This window comes from Epinephelus fuscoguttatus, linkage group LG23 (genome assembly GCF_011397635.1).
Source record: "Epinephelus fuscoguttatus linkage group LG23, E.fuscoguttatus.final_Chr_v1".
Lineage (NCBI taxonomy): Eukaryota > Metazoa > Chordata > Actinopteri > Perciformes > Serranidae > Epinephelus > Epinephelus fuscoguttatus.
Window position 1 is genome coordinate 14,190,159 of NC_064774.1, and position 18,884 is coordinate 14,209,042.

At 40.1% G+C, this 18,884-nt stretch overlaps 2 protein-coding genes and 1 long non-coding RNA gene across 3 annotated transcripts in view; 2 read left to right on the forward strand and 1 right to left on the reverse strand.

Moving 5' to 3' along the window:
* Positions 1-1,889: 1,889 nt before the first annotated feature.
* Positions 1,890-8,924, forward strand: tex261 (testis expressed 261). The gene is made up of 6 exons (XM_049567551.1): positions 1,890-2,065; positions 4,632-4,711; positions 4,831-4,984; positions 5,789-5,856; positions 5,987-6,089; positions 8,371-8,924. The coding sequence occupies exons 1-6, from the start codon at positions 1,996-1,998 to the stop codon at positions 8,484-8,486; spliced, it is 591 nt and encodes a 196-aa protein (XP_049423508.1). The 5' UTR covers positions 1,890-1,995; the 3' UTR covers positions 8,487-8,924.
* Positions 8,925-11,817: 2,893 nt separating this feature from the next.
* On the reverse strand, positions 11,818-17,864 carry ankrd53 (ankyrin repeat domain 53). The gene is made up of 7 exons (XM_049567550.1): positions 17,849-17,864; positions 16,295-16,383; positions 15,963-16,056; positions 15,169-15,368; positions 14,692-14,856; positions 14,464-14,584; positions 11,818-13,505 (listed from the first exon to the last, which is right to left on the reverse strand). The coding sequence occupies exons 2-7, from the start codon at positions 16,345-16,347 to the stop codon at positions 12,939-12,941; spliced, it is 1,200 nt and encodes a 399-aa protein (XP_049423507.1). The 5' UTR covers positions 16,348-16,383; positions 17,849-17,864; the 3' UTR covers positions 11,818-12,938.
* Positions 16,798-18,884, forward strand: part of LOC125883356 (uncharacterized) — a 35,333-nt gene continuing 33,246 nt past the window's right edge. The window contains exon 1 of the long non-coding RNA XR_007448483.1: positions 16,798-17,235. This is a non-coding gene — a long non-coding RNA (uncharacterized LOC125883356). The remainder of the gene's footprint in view (positions 17,236-18,884) is intronic.

Sequence of the window (18,884 nt, forward strand, 5' to 3'; positions counted from 1 at the left end):
GCACTACACAACAGTGTTTCAAAAATACCCGTTTTTGATAGATGTCGATTCTAAATATTTTAAAGTTTAATTTCTCGTTTTCCTCAGTATTGACATAACAGAGCTGCGCTTTCTCACTCTGTTGTTGTTTACTACAGTCATTTTGCTGTTCTCTGCTGCTTAACAAGAAAAGGAAGGTTATATTGTGTCTTGTTATATTTATCTTTTCATAAACATTTTGAATTAAGCGGTCTGTTTCAGTTCACTAGATGACTTATAGAGAAGGGGTGGCATTAAATACGTTTGTACTTCCTCCTCCTTTTCAGATATGTAAGTCACATTAACTATACACTGACAATTGCTTTTTCATCATGCTTTTCATTATTTGTCAATATTACTTTCTGTCTGTCTGCTTGTTTGAAGGTTCATATATTTTTTTTGTACATGTTAGAAATAAATATCAATATTAATATGTCCTCAATGCTGATGTTTCCCTGTGGTGTCATAAATGGCGTCAAATTGGGCTACCATCAGATTGATACCACAGGACAAAAGAGTTCATGATAACAATATCGTGATAGCTGTTGAAAAATTTTGAGAAACTTCAGGTAATGCTGTTAGTCAAATTCATATTTAACCTTTGCTTATTGTGACTTTTATCCCTTTTCTTCTGCAAATGAATTACACTTAAAATTTCTGTAACCAAAGCTATAAAATCATACAAAAAGAGTAACTATACTTAATGAACAGTGAAAAAAAAGCAACCAAATGGTATTGGGGGAGGCAAAGCAAGGACGGAAAAAATGGAAATTACTTAGGAGGCACAGAATTATATACATTAAATTATCATGTGTGTATTATTAAAATGATGTCAATAATTTTTATTATTATATTAAATATCAGGGTTATAGTCAATACTAGTATATCATATCACCCTTAATGTCGATATTTTTTAAGGTATTGTATCATTTCTGTGTTGTTTGACTTTAAATAACTTTTGGAGGCTTATTTTTTTTTTTTTTTTTTTTTAGTTTTTTGTTTTTTAAACACAGTTAAGGCCAACCTCCGGGCAACTGGAGGCTACAACACAGGTAGGCTGTGGAGACAGAGCAATTATTTCCCTGTAATATATATATATATATATATATATATATATGTGTGTGTGTGTGTGTGTGTGTGTGTGTACTATAGTAAATCAAAAAGATTTACCATGGCAAAATTATTATATTAGTTATGATAGCATGACAAAATGTTGACTTTGTATCTCGTCATTTTAATTTAACAGTCAGATTTTTTTGCTAGTAAATCAAATCAACGTTTCCTTTGTCTCCCATACACTCACTCAGTTTGTTATTGCTCTGTGTAATTTAAAGGGGGCGGACAAAAACAATCAGTGTTAAAAGGGAAGGTGTAGTAAGCCTTTTCGGTCCTGTTTGGGGTTTTTTTGGTTACCTTTTATACACTAAAAAAAACCATTAATGCAATGTTATGTATCATCTATCTACCCTTGTATTTGATTTCTATAAGTTTGAAAATGATGAAATAGACTAAATTAAACTATACTGAATACTCAAACAGCGCATTTCATAAATCAGGACAGTAAGTTGTCTAATTTTGGGGGGTTAGTGTTGGCTGTGGGCCAGGAGGTAGAGGTAGAGCTCTCGATCCATCAGTCCCAAGGTTGTAGGTTCGATCCTCCCTGTCCACAAGGCATGTGAACAGCGGGTACATGTAAATATAATAAATTCAGCTGTTGACTATTTATTTCTCAGGAACAAGACACCGTATTTGACTTATCTGTCAAACTGCTGCACTCCCCCTCCAACCAGACGTGGCGCTACAGCCCAGACACCCCCGTCCCTCCGTCACCCGGGGCCCTTCTTCTCTGCTCTCCTCAGCCTGTACTGAAAACACAGGGGCAGGAACTTTGACCGGTGCTCCAGCGCTAGTTAGCAGCCAGCTAGCTGCTCTCTCTATTATTTTCATATTTTTGCTTGTTGTTTCATATGCAGAGAGATGTGGTTTATTTATTTACTCAGCTGGCTGTCGTTAGTCATCCAGATATCCTTCGTCACTCTAGCAATAGGTAAGTGCACGCTGGGAATCCCTGCAAGAGCTGGCTAATAGTCGCTTGCTAATGCTAGCGGACCGAGTTAGCATTTGAAGCTGCACCGTTACACGTTAACGGGGCATATTTTCATAAAACGGCGACTGTATAATGTGTTCATAATAAAACGCAAATACAAACAGTAGTTGTGCCTTAAGAATAAATAGATTACGTGTGTCAAATCGCCGAAGTACTGATATCATGTTTAGCTAGCTAGCTAGCTAGCTTTCTAGGACAGGAAGTTGTGTGCAGCGAATACAAGATGCTCTTTTTTTGTACATAACAAAAATGACAGCGTTACATATTTCAAACGATATCCCATCAGGCGAAACAATGATAATATTTTATAGGCAGATATTGATTTGACTAATGTTTAAGTAGTTTTTGGGACATGGGAGACACTTCAGCTGGAAGTGATGTTTGCTAATAGCTTGTTAGCATGTAGCGTTCCGTCACTCCTCTTTTATCGATTCTGACTAATCGATTAGGTTGATGTCTCAGCAAATAACGCTGATGTGGTCATGATGTCTGGTATGCAGTAGAGTCTAGATACAGTAGCATCCAGCAGCAGTCTGTAGAGGAGAGTTAGCATGTAAGCTAACACGAACAGCCTGCTAATGCATCAAATCTATATAACATTAGCAAGAAGCTATTTTCGTTTATTTATTTTAAACTGGTTGGAAGGTTATTTGGCAAGATGGCTGCCTAACATGCTGTCCACATGCCTGTCACAAGTAGGGTCAATATTATGTTGATACAAAACTTGGCAAAGAGCCTCTCTGTCTGTCCACGTTGTCAGGTAGTTACCTGGCCACGTAACACCTGCTGCAGCTGTCAGGTGTGGCTGCTGACTGTCAGACTGTCTGTCAGTCACACTCCGTCCGGCCCACCTGTCAGGTGCATGTCTGTGTACTCTTTTTTTTTCATTTGCATTTGTAAATAAAGAAACTGGATCCAGGAACAAGAATTTACATTTTTGCTCAACTGAATCCGGCTGAAACCTCATGAAATTGAGTGACAGCACCTCTTTCTAATAGGGCAGCTTCTTTTTATTGCTATTTAATAATAAAGGGTCAGTTATAATTAGGGTTAGGTCAGGTTTGATTTTATCTCCTGAATGTTATACTTAGGATTATCTGTGTAAACTGCCATCTAATAATCAGTGATTTTAATTTTGTTTGTCCCTTTGTGGACTTAAATGTATGGATGTCTGCTACTGTGTGCAGGTTTCTCTTTTGTCTTTCTGTCTCTCCCATGTTTGTAATATTTTTATCTATGGACTAATGGATCAAGGGGCCTGGATCAAGCTCTCTGAGGGGTTTTTACATGTCTCAATCGCATTCCTCTTGCATAAGGACTAATTAGCAAACTGCCTGTGAAACATCAGGAAATTATTTACTGATGAAGACAGTAGATATGTTTATTGGAAAGTGGCATGGACAGGATTTATTACCAATGAGTACCTCACTTACTGCCGTTGCCTCTCATGAACTTCTTGTTCATTATTGCCTCATTTTACTTTTTTGGTTCATATTTTATTTATTGTGTTTGTGTTGTCCAGAGCTGAGAGGAGGCACCAAGTATACAGGGAATGTCAGTCTTGATTTATTAAATTTAAAAGAGCAAGGCAGTTTGCTGTCACTATTCTTCCCTCTCTTTTTCTTTTGGCTCTATCTTTTAGAAAGTGCTGATTGCCTTTGTGTGATGAAGCTCTCGGGCTCCCATGAGCTGTCGCCTTCTCAGCTCCCTGGCGTACAAGTTTTGACGTGTAGTCTTTTTGGCTGTGTTTGGCCCTCATTCCACATGTGCTCAGTAACTGTGGGTCATGTCTGTTTTGCCCATTAGTTTTTATTAACGCACTCACCTTTCTTGCTTTGCCTCGGCTGTTCACTGGGGAGAGGTTTTGAATCTCAGTACCTTTTATTTACTCACTGAAATTTGTTTTTAAGCACCAAGAAGGAAAACTGTCAAGTGCTGAAGCTGGCCTTGAATCTCTGGTCAGATGTATACTCTTCTTTATTTATCCTGTCATCAGTTATTTAGAGATTTCTTTCAATGTTTTTCCCCAAAAAATCAGTAATCTTTAAAATTTGAGGGCTTTCGAGAAGAGTTTCGTAGAACGGTGTGTTAATATTCCTCAAAGCAAGGCACTGAACGATAATTACCTCAAGTGTCATTTTGGTAGAGGCATCTAAACTCAGGTACTGTATCATAACTTGTTTAAAACAGTGTTACTGTTGACTGCAGTGTAGATAGCACCAGATCTTTGGATAGCATAGCAATGTTTTTGGAGCGAGGTGACCATATTTGGATGAGAGGGTGGAGTCAACCATAACACAAGCTGCTACCTTGGTTAGCATGTAGCATTCACAGCCTGTGGTCAACTGTGACAATGCCAATGCTAATTTTTGCCAGCAAAAAATAGGTTTAAAACTAGGGCTGTCACTGTGTTGATTTCCAGCACAGATGACAAAGAATTCTGTCTCTCTGTCTTTGTTGTTGTTCCTGTTTGGTTGCTGATCATCTTATCTCCATCTTCACCCAGCTGCTGGCCTGTACTACCTGGCTGAACTAATAGAAGAATACACAGTAGCCACCAGTCGAATAATAAAATACATGATTATGGTGAGTAAGCAGCTATAGATTGATGTCATTTCCTTATGCACTTGTTTTTAAGAATATACTGCAATAAAACATTCAGTGAACAACGTCTGTACTCTGTTTCACTGTGTGCATGTGTTCAGTTCTCGACAGGTGTGCTGGCAGGTCTCTATCTTTTTGAAGGCTTCCCAATGTTGATGGTGGGAGTCGGCCTGTTCACCAACCTGGTGTACTTCGGCCTCCTGCAGACGTTCCCCTACATACTGCTGAGCTCCCCAAACTTCATCCTCTCCTGTGGTAAGTGTGGCAGACACTGGCTTTGGATTATATAGCCTGTTGATTTCTTAAAACAGAGCAACTGATATCAGCTTCACCTAAAGGGTAACTTTGGTATTTCTCAACCTGGAACCTGTTTTCCCTTTTTTGTGTCTGACTAATGGGAACAGTCATTCTTGAAGTTAGTCCAGTAGTGAGCGAGAGCGCTTCAGCTGCGAAACAGGCTGCAATGTAACCATACGGGACATGTTCGCACTGTCAATTTCCATCCACTCAAAGTGTTTGTTTTTGCCACTGACAGGCTCATTTGTGTCCGACAACATTATGGAAAGGATCCCTACAGAGATAGACCTTTTTGTTTTAAAAAAAAAAAAAAAAGCCCGAAATGGAGTCTGGTGGGTTTGGTGATGGTGATTTCAGGGCTGTTTCTGGTTAAACAAAAAGGACTGTACTCTTTAACAAAAAGGTCTGTCTCTTTAGGGATCCTTTCCATAAGGTCGTTAGACACTTAAAATAACAATCTGAGCCTGTCAGTGGCAAAAAGAAGCAGTTTTAGTCGCCCAAAATTGACGTCGTTCCCATCAGTTACTTAGACACATAAACATGTGGAAATAGGGCCCAGGTTAAAAAATACTTTAGTTACTCTTGAAAAGAACAGTAAGAATAGAGGCTCCCAGGTATTTTTATGAAGCTAAAAAATGTCTTCCTTTCATTCAGTCAGCAAAAGACTCTTGTGTGAGAATATTAAGTCGAACCAACACACAGTTTTCTTGTCCTGTTTTACTTTACCAACATCCTTTCTTCTCCTTTCTCTTCATTCTCCAGTGTTGGTAGTGGTGAACCATTATATGGCCTTCCAGTACTTTGCACAAGAGTATTATCCATTCTCAGAGGTAATTTCATCCCACATTTGTGACACCATGCACTGCCTTTGATATAGTGTTATTTTAGGAATATGAAAAAGATTTTCTGCCATTAAAATTTCTCCTATACTTGTCTTATAATCTTGCATTTGGCATTTAGGTACTGGCGTACTTCACCATCTGCCTGTGGGTGATCCCCTTTGCCTTCTTTGTGTCACTGTCAGCGGGGGAAAATGTGCTTCCGTCCACCATGCAACAAGGAGGTGAGGCTTTTCTTTTTGTCTCTTTAGCTGTTTCTGATTGGAGCACTGGTAGCAGTTGAGTGCTTAGTATGTTTTATTGGATTCTCTCTATCTTGACAAGTTCTCTTTGAGGAACTGAGGATATTCTTAGATCTCTTACATTTAAACCTTTTTTATAAGCATTGAAATTAAGGGAAAACCATGTATTTGTCAGGGAGAGCAGGGCCGGCTGTGTGTTCAGTGTGTAAGCGTGACAATAGTGGAATGAATGGAAGACGTTATGCAGGTCACATTATCAAGGTGTATTCAGAGCAGATGGGCTATGTGGAGACAGTGTCCAATTAAACGCTCTCCCTACCTTCCTCTCCCCTCCCAATCAAAGAACAGTTGAGTCTCACTCAGTTGCTCCCAGTTATGTTTGGGACTCTCGTGGCCTGAAAATGAGAGCTAGTGTATTTAACCCGAAACAGCTCAATCCAAGAAGCAAAGTAAGGAGAAGTACATTCCTCTACACAGAAGGGAGAAGTGGAGTCAGTCCCAAAGGAAATGAAATCTGCCCATTCTCTGAATAGTTTTAAGAAACAGCTGAAAAAATGGATGCTGAGTAAGTTAGTGAAACATCCTTTCCAGGACAGTTTTTATGACAGTGTAACACTGATGCTTTTTTATTAGATTAATTCATTTAAAAGTGGGATATAAGTAGCATCAGTAGCATATACATGTCATTCACTATTCCTGCCTGCGTCCTATGGGCTGAGTCAAGCCACGCTGCGCCGATTTGCATTTCCATTACCAGTTTAGAGGCGCCGTGCCACACAGAGCTGCGCCAGAGATAGACCTTCTCCAGAGTAGGTCCAAAAGCCGGGCCCTCATGCGGGTAGCAGTGACGTCTCACCGACTGCAGCCAACCCCCAATGACCCCCTTCTCCCCTTCAAACAAGCCGTGTGTTTTGCAAGACTCCTCTCACCTCTGTGTGCAGGAGCCCAGAGTCTTTAAAGCTCCCTGTGTTCAGCTCTCAGTGCTTTTGTAGCTTCTAGCTGAATCTCTGTAGTTTGGAGTTTAGTTTCTCTCCTGTGTCCTGTTTTTACTTTAGAGATCTGATTTATTTTACTATTTCATGTTCGCTTTCAGCTGTATTAGAAGTTGAAAACTCAACATTTCCTTATTTTTCTGCTTCACAATAAAACTTTTTACATAACAAAAAAACAGGGGACTTTAATTGCGAAGAATCTATAGGAAGTCAAATGTGTGATCACTGAATTAGCCGAACTTTGTTAGAGGCTTTTCTTTAATTAAGACAAGTGTAAAAATACGTCAAGGAGGAAGAGTGAAATCAGAGACAGCCACAGTGAGATGTTGATGAAGAGCTGCAGACAACAGGCTCTTACTGCACCTCTGCAAACAGCTCACCTCCAACAGGTAAACTTCTTTTACCTGCACTGCAATAAAAATAACAGGGGACTGTAGCCATGGATCAGCTCACTGCTTTTAAACGTCATCACTCAAGACAAGCTGATATCAGTTTAAGATACATCTTCAGGTAGCCCTGTTGTAATGGAAATGCAAATCCCTGCTAGTGGCTGAAACCAAACCAAGCAAGGCTGAGCCAGCCCATGACTGTCAAAAAGGCGTACTAGCCTAGTTCCAGGACCACTATGGTAACAAGTCATGTGACTTTATCTCAATATCTTGATGAAATCTAGTAGTATATGCACATTTGTCTACTGAACTTTAATTTATCAAATTAAGTCCATCAATCACTCCCAGCTCCCTTACAATCAAGATGGTGGCCAAAAAAAAAAGAAAAACTGGGATTTATTGATCTCATATGGTGCCTAACTCTAGTGGATCCTAACATAGTGGATATGGAATTAATCTGCAGGTGCTCCCGTTCAAAATAAGACTGTTGTTTGGATGTTTTTAGCCATGAAAATGTGGCCTTCATCAGATAGATAAGTCTTGTGTTTAGCTCAGTCCATAGCTTGAAATGCCTTTTGCTTCGTGATGTTGTTGATGACTTGCAGCCCCTACCAGCCGGTTAACAGGAGTGAGGAGTCAGGAGCCAGTGACTTGTAAAACAGTCAATCATCACTGCAACCATGAGAGGCCATGAAGCATACAGTCGTAAATGTGCACCAAAAATATTAGGCTGATAGGTCCAGTAGTTTGCTAGATAAGCTGAGTACAGACAGATACACACACACACACACACACACACACACACACACACACACAGCATAACACATGATAATGCGAACAATGGTAACAAATGCCCTTTTCTTTTTCTCTTCTTTTTTTTAGATGATGTGGTGTCTAATTACTTCACCAAGGGCAAGAGGGGGAAGAGGTCTGGGATCCTTCTTGTGTTCTCCTTCCTCAAAGAGGCAGTGCTGCCCAGCCGACAGAAAATGTACTAAGGAGCTTGGACTCGTGGTGCAGCCTCGGGGGTCAGGGTGTGTGTGAGTAAGTGTATGTGTCGCAGATTAAGGGGAAGCAGGAAGGACTTTGGAAATTTGTTTCTGGATGGGACTAAAACGAAACAGTGGCCAAAGTGGAAGAAGAGCACACGAAGAGGACGGACCAATAAACAGAGCTTCCTGCTGGACGAGCCCACGAGTTTACACAGGCCATGTTTGTCTCTCTTTGTTTTTCTGTCTGTCTGTACTGACTGCCAACAACATCTACTAGAGACCTCTTAGTGGGGATCTTGTCCGTAGCGCAACGCTTTCTTAATGTCATGTCAGACTCCTCCATTTTTTACGCTTTGATATGTGTGTGAAGGGTCTGGAATTAACCACCAAAATACCTGTACGTTTTGACTTTGGCAGATAAATCAGTATCACTTTTCTTCTTGAGATGAGATCTGCTGTCATTTGTGTGTTGTAGGTCTTATATTTGGTCAGATTCAATACACAAAGTAGCATCACAGACAGGTTAGGAGACAAAATACGACTAGTGAAAACTTTGTGTCTCCTCAGACTAAGAAGGTTGGAGATAAATTAGATAGCTTAATACTCTCTGGCTAAATCCTGATCAAGTTTGGATTTTGATGTGAAGTGATCCTTGAAAGGAGATAAGTGTTAACGTGGCAAACCAGCTGCAGGTTGATTGCCACAGGTCGCCACAGAAGTGCTTATTGCGATTACTGCAAATGAGAAAGGGCAGTGTAAGGAACACTTGACTCCCTCCAGAGTGAACGAAGAATCCAAAAATGGTGAAATTCTTGAGAAATTGGTGTTAAGTCATCAACATCAATGGAGACCGCAAAAGCAAATCTTTATGAAAACATCTGTTTACAAACTCTCACACTGTGCAGTATAAGTCTCATTTATCCAGTTGTATGTTTAGGACTTCCCAAACAGACAGCTCTTTCTAACTGACCGAAAAGTTAAACTTGTCAATTCTCTCTTCAAATCCAGACTCTCAAAAACAGTATTTTTTATCTTTCTAAACATGGAAGCTGCTGGTCTACTGCTGCATCAATCAGTAGTTTGTTTCTGTTAATGTGTTACTTTGGTGTTTTAAAGGGTTACTTCGGTCCCACAACAACACAAAGTGAAGCGGGATTTATACTTGTGCAGCAGACCTTATGCTGTAGGCTACGCCGTGGTGAGCATTTATACTTGGGCGGTGGTGTGTCTGTGTCACTCTGCAGTTACACCTCCAAAACACGAGTCAGTGGCGGGGTTCCTGTGAATGCATAGTCGATTCAAAACACACAAAAGAACACAAATCAGCTTCACTATAACTCGCAGCATTCACAAACAAACATTTGTCCTTTTCTGGACACATTTTCCCCACAAATACAACATGCTAATGTTTTTAGCACAAGCCTATGGCATTTTACATTGTATAAATTAGCCTAGCAGCTAGCGAACTTTTCCTCTACTCATATAAAACCAGGGACAACAACAACATTTAACAAAGGTAACGTTACAAAATTCATCTCCATTACAACTCACAAGGTTCACCAACAAAACAACTGTCTTATACTGAACATGTTTTCCAAACAAATACAACATGCTAATGTTATTAGCACAAGCTTATGGCATTTTACATTGTATAAATTAGCCACACGATGAGCAGAGATTTCCTCTGCTCATATGAAGCCAGGATAAATCACACACAAGATTTAAAATGCTATTTTTGTGGAGGCTTTATTGTCTTCACAATTTATTGTTTCTTATCTGTGAAATTAAAGTAAATAAAAGCTTTGTTTCCACTGAGGGAAATGGTTTCAGGTTAGAGAAATAGACAGGAGGTCTGCGTCGCAGCGACGTATAGTTACATTTTTGGGGAGGTGCATGTCAGGCTATGGTGTAGATTCAATGCAGAAGTATAAATTCCACATAAGTGTTCAAGGCAGTGGTAGACAAACAACTCCTGTGTTCAGTGAGGTAAAATTACAGTTTATGTCAATGGAGTCTGGCTTTGAAGACAGCATTGGTAAGTTTCACTCCAAGTTCAGCTTCCCATCAGAAAGAGCTGTATGTTTGGGAAATACTGAGCATAAGACTGGATAAATCAAACTTTGATTATACTGCACGACTTGTGTGAGAGTCCGTAAACGGATGTATTGGTATAGTTTTGTCGTTGTTAAGCGTGGACCCCTTTTACTTCAATTCATCAAGAGTTTGCTCAATTTTTGGATTCTTCATTCACAATGGAGGCATACCAGAAAAACTAAGTTTTCATCATGTATTTAACATAACTTGGGTTAAGTAACTGACAAACAAATGGTCATTTTGTGGGGTGAAGTGTTCCTTTAAAGTTGTAAGGAATCAGGTTCTGATCGATGGAAATGTCTGGTTTTAATTACAGTATGTGACATGTAAATACTCCCTGCCCTGTCGGATCACATTGATGAAAAAGGGGCTGATAAGGGCAATTGGAAAGGATTACTTTTATAATTGAAACACCCCTAAATTAAAGTTAGCTACAATGGAAGTCTCCCAGTGTGGACTGTTTACATGTGGCCGCAGAAACCATGCACTAGGTAAAGATTTTTATTCTTCTCTTGCATCTCCAGAGTCATTAATCACCAGCGCTGTAGCCTGCGACCAGCCTGTTATTTTTGGACTGTTTTTAAAAATTCACAGTAATAACAAAGTGATTTTTGTACATTGATTGTTGAGTTAACCCGACATCAGACGACAAATGAAACACTTGTTAAGATCGAACTTGTGCAATGACTCCTGCAAGCTTACACGCGTCGGGGGACAAAAGCTGCTTAAAGTGGTTTGATGAAAGCGCCGTTGAAGAGGCCGAATTTTTTTTTTTTTTTTTTTTTTTAACCAATTACAGAGTGCGATTCATTGTAGGCTGGTATGCACACAAATGTATAATAAAAGATTTTGTTGAAATAACCGGCAGATTAAATGGTTCTTTTCACAGGTTGGTGTTCAAGGAAATAAAGGCAAAAATGGATGTGCTGAGCCTCGTCATTTCCAATTAAATCAGCTTAATTCACCCATTCAGTGGTAAATTTTATTCGCAGTGCGATGGATTGTACCGTTGTCACACCCTGAACTCCACTCAAAATATGTGTGTGTGTGCATGTGTGCCAGACAGCGTCACTGGATGACATTATGTTATCCAAGTCCCATGTGGCTCGGTCACAGTGGGCGCACCAGGTTGAGGCTGGTGTGCACTTTGACCCCCACTGAGGTGTGAAGTGCTTTGTGAAGTAAAGGAAGAAGACAAAACCACGACACACACACACACACACACACACACACACATACATACACACACACACACACACACACACACCCTCAGCTGACAGGCCACAGCTCGCAGTTACACACATGCTGTTGACAAGCCCTCACCTGGATCCCGAGTCAGGTCCCTGGGGGGAGCAGTGAAAGTGCAGGGATACATCTGAGACAGGTGACCCAGTTCACTGAGGTTTTCTCACCTTTCACTCACCCCTCCACTCACCCCACTTTTTGGAGGCACAGCGTCTGGAGTGTGTGGCATTTTTAATTTTGTCACTTTGAGCTGAGGTTGTGGGGTGGCAGGTTATTTTGTTAGTCTGCTGTTGTGCCTATACAACACGTTTCCCTAAAATAGAGTCCTCTAATCACAATGGTAACACTTTATAATAAACAATGAAACAATAGTGTTAATTAAATATTAGTAATGCTATGATTTATGTTATTTTAACAGTTGTTCTTGTTTCAAATGTTACAATATTTTCTATACTATATTGAGTATTTATTAATGGTTAATAATTGGTTTGTAAAGCGTCTATAAACATTATTTGGATGACTATCAAAGTTGCAACTGATGGTTTTAACACCTTGTTAAATGGTCTATTCATCTATTAACATTGGAACTTATGTATAATATGGCCGCCGATATAATATTTATAGATTTTCAGTGTTTATTTACCATTTAGTAAAGCATTATAATCATCCGTTGCAACTTTATAATAGCTATCCAATGTTTATAGACCCTTTATAAACCAATTACTAACCATTAACAAATATTTAACATAGTGTATAACATGTTAAATAACAATAAACTCTTAAAATGCTTGAAATTAGAACATTACATGTAGTATTGTAATGGTAACACTTAATTATCATCAACTATCATCAATAAATAGTTAGTTGATGGTTAATTAAGCTTCAGTTAATAGTTATTTAACTGTTAACAAATAAGAAAAATATAATTAATAATGTTTAATAATTATTATTGTTAGTAGTTTTACTGTTATCATGTTAATTCTTCTTCTTCATGTTGTTTCCACCTCCACCTAAGTAAAATATATGAAGAATTTAATACTAGATGAGATTTAATACATATTTTAAACACATCCGTAATCTCAGTTCCAGCTGAAGCGTTTCAATATCACAGTGTGATGATCAATAGTGCCCAGGCTCCAGCGCCTCAGCCAGGTGCATGGCCACTTCTGTCCAGGGGGAGGTGCTCCGCCCCTGGGGGTATCCTTTGTGCTGGACCTCCACAATGTCCTGTGGCTCAAAGTACCGAGGGGAAGCGATCCTGGAGGGGAAGGCTCTGGGGAACAACACCCTCTCCAGGACATCCAGAGGCACATCAGGGGCCGGGTGACGTGTGCTGTCCCACTTGGTGGAGTATTGAGGCTGCCTGCTGCTGTGGCCCCTCCACACCGTGACATTACCCCTGAGGTCTGGCTCTGTGGGAGGTTTCTCTGGCTGGAGGCCCATGAAGATGGTCCAGGGTCTGGACGATGAGGCCGGAGGTGGCTTAGTGGAGGTGCTGGTGTCCTCCAGAGGACCTTCTGGCTGGTGCTTCAATGGGTGCTTGGCATGTTTTGAGTTAGAAGTGTTCTGATCTGATGAGAGGCACTGGGTGTGATACTGGCTCACCAAGACTCTGGGGGAGAAATCCTTTAGGAGAGGAAAACCTTTATTCTTCACCCACTCTGCCACCTTCACATCAATAAGCGTCTGAAAATGGACACGGAAAAGTGTGATTAGATTTTTGATATGTTTGAAAAATGCTGCAAATATTATATAGCATGACAAGAAAATCAAAAACACTGAATAAGAGTTAGAACTAATGTTTCATTTGAGAGTTCATTTGTAACCGGACTGAGTCCACCTCTTCAAGAAGGTCTATGGAGTTAGCATTGTTAGCTGCTAGCCACCAGCAAAGCCACCTCCATGTTGAGAACCGTGTACAGATCACTTATATGCTCTGAACTTCACACAGAGCCCCTTCACATCTCATTTTTACACAGTTTTGTTTTGTGTCCGTACTTCCACATAGTATACAGAGTGCACCTGTTCAACGCAAGAAAATGTATCTCACTGGCTCACAGGCTGATTGGTGCGGCGTCTGCAGAGATGCAGATGTTCTGCCGGACCATTGTGGTGAAGAGGGAGCTGGTCCAGAAGGCAAAGCTTTCAATTTACTGGTCCATCTACATCCCAACCCTCACCTATGGTCATGAGCTCTGGGTAGTGACTGAAAAAATGAGATTACAGATACAAGCAGCCGAAATGAGTTTCCGCCGTGGGGTGGCTGGGCTCAGCCTTAGAGATAAGGTAAGGAGCTCGGACATCCAGAGGGAGTTTGGCTCTACTCCGAGCTCTTTCCGAATGTCAGAGCTCCTCACCCTATCTCTAAGGCTGAGTCCAGACACCTCACAGAGGAAACTCATTTCGGCCACTTGCATCTGCAACCTCATTCTTTCGGTCACTACCCAGAGCTCATGACCACAGGTGAATTTTGGGACGTAGATGGACCAGTAAATCGAAAGCTTTGCCTTCTGGCTCAGCTCCCTCTTCACCACGAAAGTCCTTCTTCATCAGAATACAAAAAAAGTGTTATAATATGTGAATGTTTTCCTGATTTTATCACAGTTTGGGAGTTATCTGTGCGTTCCACAACATACCTACTAACCTTTTTATTGAGATCATTCAGTTTGACCATATCCACGAGATCACTGTATAAACTTTGAACTAGCCTCCTCTCCTTCATTTCTTTCTTCTTATGTGTCTGCCACAGGCAGTTCTTCAGATACCTGCACAAAAACACAACAAGTCTGTTAAAGAGAGAGAAGTCAATTTTACCTGAAACAGTTTAACTTACCTTTTATCTTACATGTGATTTGTTCTTAAAGCTCGTTACCTTGCTACATCCCTGTGGCACCAGATGCGGGCCAAATCCAGTGGGGTGTGTCCCATGCTGTCCTGGGCCAACACGTCTGCTCCGGCCTGCACAAGGCTCTCTGTGCAGTCCAGGAGACCTTCAGAGGCAGCCAGGTGCAGCGGGGTCGTCCCTGAATCTGTGGTGCTGGTTATAAGAAAAAACTATACTTAAAACTCTGTCTTCTTAGCTTCATCATTATTTCCAGTGTCATCATCATTGCTGCTGTTATCATCATCATCACCATTACTTTTTCCCATCATAATCATCATCATTACCATAATACCGTCATTATCGCTTCCAACAGCAGCTATAAACTTTCACCATCATCTCATTTTAATCAGAATTTTGCTTTTCGCCACTGGATCCAGCTGACAGAAGTTATAAATAGGCGCTTGATAGAAAATAAAGCTTCCAAAAACTTGAACAAAGCAGTCATTCACAAAATCAGGCCCCTACACATTGACGTCAGCCCCGTGCTCCAGCAGGTATCTGAGGCACCGCAAGGTGTTGGGCGAGCTCCGGGGAGACAAAACCATGTGAACAGGCCGGCGACCCTGGAGATCACTGCTGTCGATCCACCCCAGCCTGGACTCCACCAGGAGCTGAACAGCAGCCAGCTGGCCATGAAGGCAGGCCACGTGGAGCGCTGACAAACCCTGGAGAGTGAAACACAAGTCATCCATAGAGTTATGTATGTTTTTCTCACTGACACAGCTGCAATACAGAGAAGCCATCAGTATTTCTTACATCTGACAAGTAACTAAAGGTGAACATGAAGTTCATTTAGTAATGTGCTGCACCAGTTAATTTTTAAAGGCAATTTATTTGACTATTTCTACTTTGTGAAAGTGCGTGCTTTTAATGAATTCACTTTAGAGGAAAGTGTTGATAGGTCAACCATTTCTCTGAAAGCAACAGCTACTTACAGATTAAGGTTTACCCTTGCTCGTTTGATTGCATTTTTATTTTTCAATAACACCCAAAATGGTAAAATTAGATTCAGGCCTACAGGATAACACATCAATAATCACATCACGGCACCTTTCCTCTCTGTGAGTAAAGACTTTTTAAATCAACTTTTTAATGCTGACTTTTTACTTTTATTGGTGTAGACAATATTTGCATTTGGTATTTGGTTGGAGTGGGGTATTTCATTGGACCATCACTTCACTCCCCTCTGCATTATGCCACAGGAGTGGACAAGCATCTACAGCATATCTGTTACCATACTGTGATGTTAATGTGCCTACCTGACTGTTCACACTGACATCCGGCTTCTCTGGACTCCCACCACCAACAGCTGGAAACATGTGTCCGTCAGGGAGAGCTTTGGAAGGAAGTTTCCTACAAAATGACACCACACAGAAATGATGCCTGTAAATACCAGTCTGTTGATACCTTATAGCACAAGAGAGATTGAAGCTAACTTACACCAAATTGGAAATATTTCAGACTACAGTCATGTGACGTTTAAAATGGCCCATACAACAAACTAAAGCGCTCAAAGCGACTCGTGTATAAAGATTTATATCCAAGCACAGAAATATAAGCTGTAAACTTAGATATTGTTAAAGTTATTTACCTGTTTTTACATCTCCCACGTCTCCGTTTTCTGGGTTTGTTGACAGCTTCCATGGTTGCCGTGGAAACGTGGTAACTAGGACACGAACTCTGATTTATGACAACTCAGTCACATGCATGGATGTTACCACTACGTCACATCTTTTTAGAAATTATTATGATTAAAGTTCAGAAACCGAATGTAATAGTTTTAGAATTGCATTTTTTTTAAACATTTTTTATTTTGGAAAAAAAAAACCTTTATTGAATTTCAACAACAAATACAATCATCAGAAATAATAAACACGTTAAATATATAAAAGAACAATAGCAATTCAAAAACAAAAGAGGTAACATACAATAAAAGTGCAGGGCAGTACAATAATAAACTATTACATTTAAATGTCTGGAGTATCGGGAAACAACACTGCGCATGCCCAAAACTGATTACCTGCCAGCTGCTGCAATGTGATTGGCTGTTTTCCACGTAACGTTGGCAGCCGTTATGTCTTTTGGTAACTGCGTCACAGTGAACGGTTTTGACTGTCGTGTTGTAGAAATTTAAAACTCTGCCTTTTTAAGTAAAACTTGAGATTAAACACTTTATTACAACACTTGATATTATTGTAACACAAACATTTGGTAATTTTTTTTTTCTTTTTCTTTTTGACATGAAGTGGTTTTCCGGGACAAATGGCTAACGCTAACGTTGGCTGCTAGCTTGTCAGAGACAGAGAAGACGCCTTTCTTGCTTCTTGGTGATGCTAAGTGGTCAAAAACAGACTTTAAGGATTTCCAGCATCTTTCTGAGAGGATTACTAAACATGGAAGCAAGAGAACAACTTGGCAAAGTCGGGTTAGCTTGGCAGAGCTAACAGCTAAATAGCCTAATTGACAGCGCATTCAAACGGGGAATGGAGTGGTACGTTACCTGACGTAATGACAGCGGGGTGAGGAGAACAGGTATGTCACCTGTGTAAACTGTGTAAAATATGTAAAAAAAAAAAAAAAAAAAAAGTAAAATAGCGCATTATGTCAAATTATAAAATTGTGTAGTTTTCTGGTTTTACATCTGTGTAAACTAAAGTAGTAGTAGTTGTTGTACCACCGTTTTACTACCTAAACGTTCTTTACTGTTGAGTCATGCTAGACCAGCTCCAATACTGATTATTTGGCTTCTTTTCTTTAAGGAACTTTATGTTTATTTCAATAACAAATACAAGTAACATTATCAGAAATAATAATAAATGAGTTTTATATAAAATAACAATGCTAATACCAAGGCAAAAGGGGAAACACACCAGTGCTACTCTTTGTCTGTAATAGTAAATTATTTCGACAGAAATGTCCTTCAATTCGTGTTATATCCTCCTGAGACATAAAACTTTTGTTTGGTTTGCATTTGTAATTTCTCCTAGCTATTTGGGATTAGTAGGACCTGATAAGTTTAAAAACTAAACAACAGTGCTTTGTAATTAACAGCGCCTTAGCATGTTACTGTTGTTTATCAAACTACAAACATCATTAATCATGAATACATACAATTCAACCATTGAATCTGATTCAGGATTTATACCTTGTCTACTTTCGTGTCAGGGTTGGCTGCAGACTGATTAAGCAGAAATGGCTGCCATCTTGTTTTTACATGAATTAGCGCTTTGAGGTCTTCCTTCCACTAGATGGCACAAAAAGTGTCCACGAACAAGACCAACAGGCCTAAGTTAAGCAGAATGAAGTAGAAGGTCCCGTAAACCCAAAATGTGATGTCCTCATATGAGGACACAGGGTCTCAGGAGGATATGTCCAGAATGTGCCAGTGAAGGCGCTGTTTTTGTCCATAGTTATCTGAGAGTGTATGTTTAACAAGTTTGTTGTAGGTCCATTGCACATCTGGTGTTCCACAGTTTGAAAGAAACAGCACTGACAATGAGTTGAAATAGTTTATGTTTTGGGGGCATCTTCTCTTCAAAGAGTCCATACATCATAGAGTTATCACACTTGTTAAAATTTACGTCCAGACCTTTTAAAATGAGCCAAACTTCTTGTGCTCTACAACAGTCGATTAAAAGGGGTTGTTTGGTTTCAGGCTTGTTGCAATGAATTATTGGGCATTCCTTGGTAGTGACATCACGGCTCCAAGACTTGACAGCTCTCACTGGGAGTCTTGTTTTCCCTCTTTCTATCTCGTTGTAATATAACTGAAAATTAAGTGTGTTTCACTTTTTAAATAATTGAGCAAATAGGGGCCTGCAATTGCTCAAATTACAAGAAAAATACTGGGGAAAACAGCTCAGAAACTGTAGAGACTGCCACCTGGAGACAAGAGTATTTGGAGACAAGAGTATTTTTTATTCAGCAGCTACGCCCATGTTTTGTAGATGCTGCCTTCATCAGCATGCAATTGCTCGCTGTTCTTCCATCTCTTAAGGCGAAAAGAAAAGCCCACTTCCTTATACAGCATATTCAGTAACACCTGTTGGGTGTGAGTCAATGTAATAGATTGTGACAGATATGGGCAGATGAGTGGCTGCAGGCACGGCAGAAATGGATATGTCCACCCTCCCATGTAGTCCACAGCTCTCTCTTCATACATCCCTGGTGTGCTTATATTG

Bases quoted from the DNA above. Each gene is read 5' to 3' on its own strand.
- tex261 (XM_049567551.1), top strand. From the start codon at position 1,996: ATGTGGTTTATTTATTTACTCAGCTGGCTGTCGTTAGTCATCCAGATA. The intron at 2,066-4,631 runs GTAAGTGCACGC...ATCTTCACCCAG, and splicing joins CTTCGTCACTCTAGCAATAG to CTGCTGGCCTGTACTACCTG. The intron at 5,857-5,986 runs GTAATTTCATCC...TTTGGCATTTAG, and splicing joins AGTATTATCCATTCTCAGAG to GTACTGGCGTACTTCACCAT.
- ankrd53 (XM_049567550.1), bottom strand. From the start codon at position 16,347: ATGGAAGCTGTCAACAAACCCAGAAAACGGAGACGTGGGAGATGTAAA. The intron at 15,369-15,962 runs GTAGGCACATTA...TTCACTCTCCAG, and splicing joins ATGTCAGTGTGAACAGTCAG to GGTTTGTCAGCGCTCCACGT. The intron at 14,857-15,168 runs GTAGGGGCCTGA...TCTTATAACCAG, and splicing joins CACGGGGCTGACGTCAATGT to CACCACAGATTCAGGGACGA.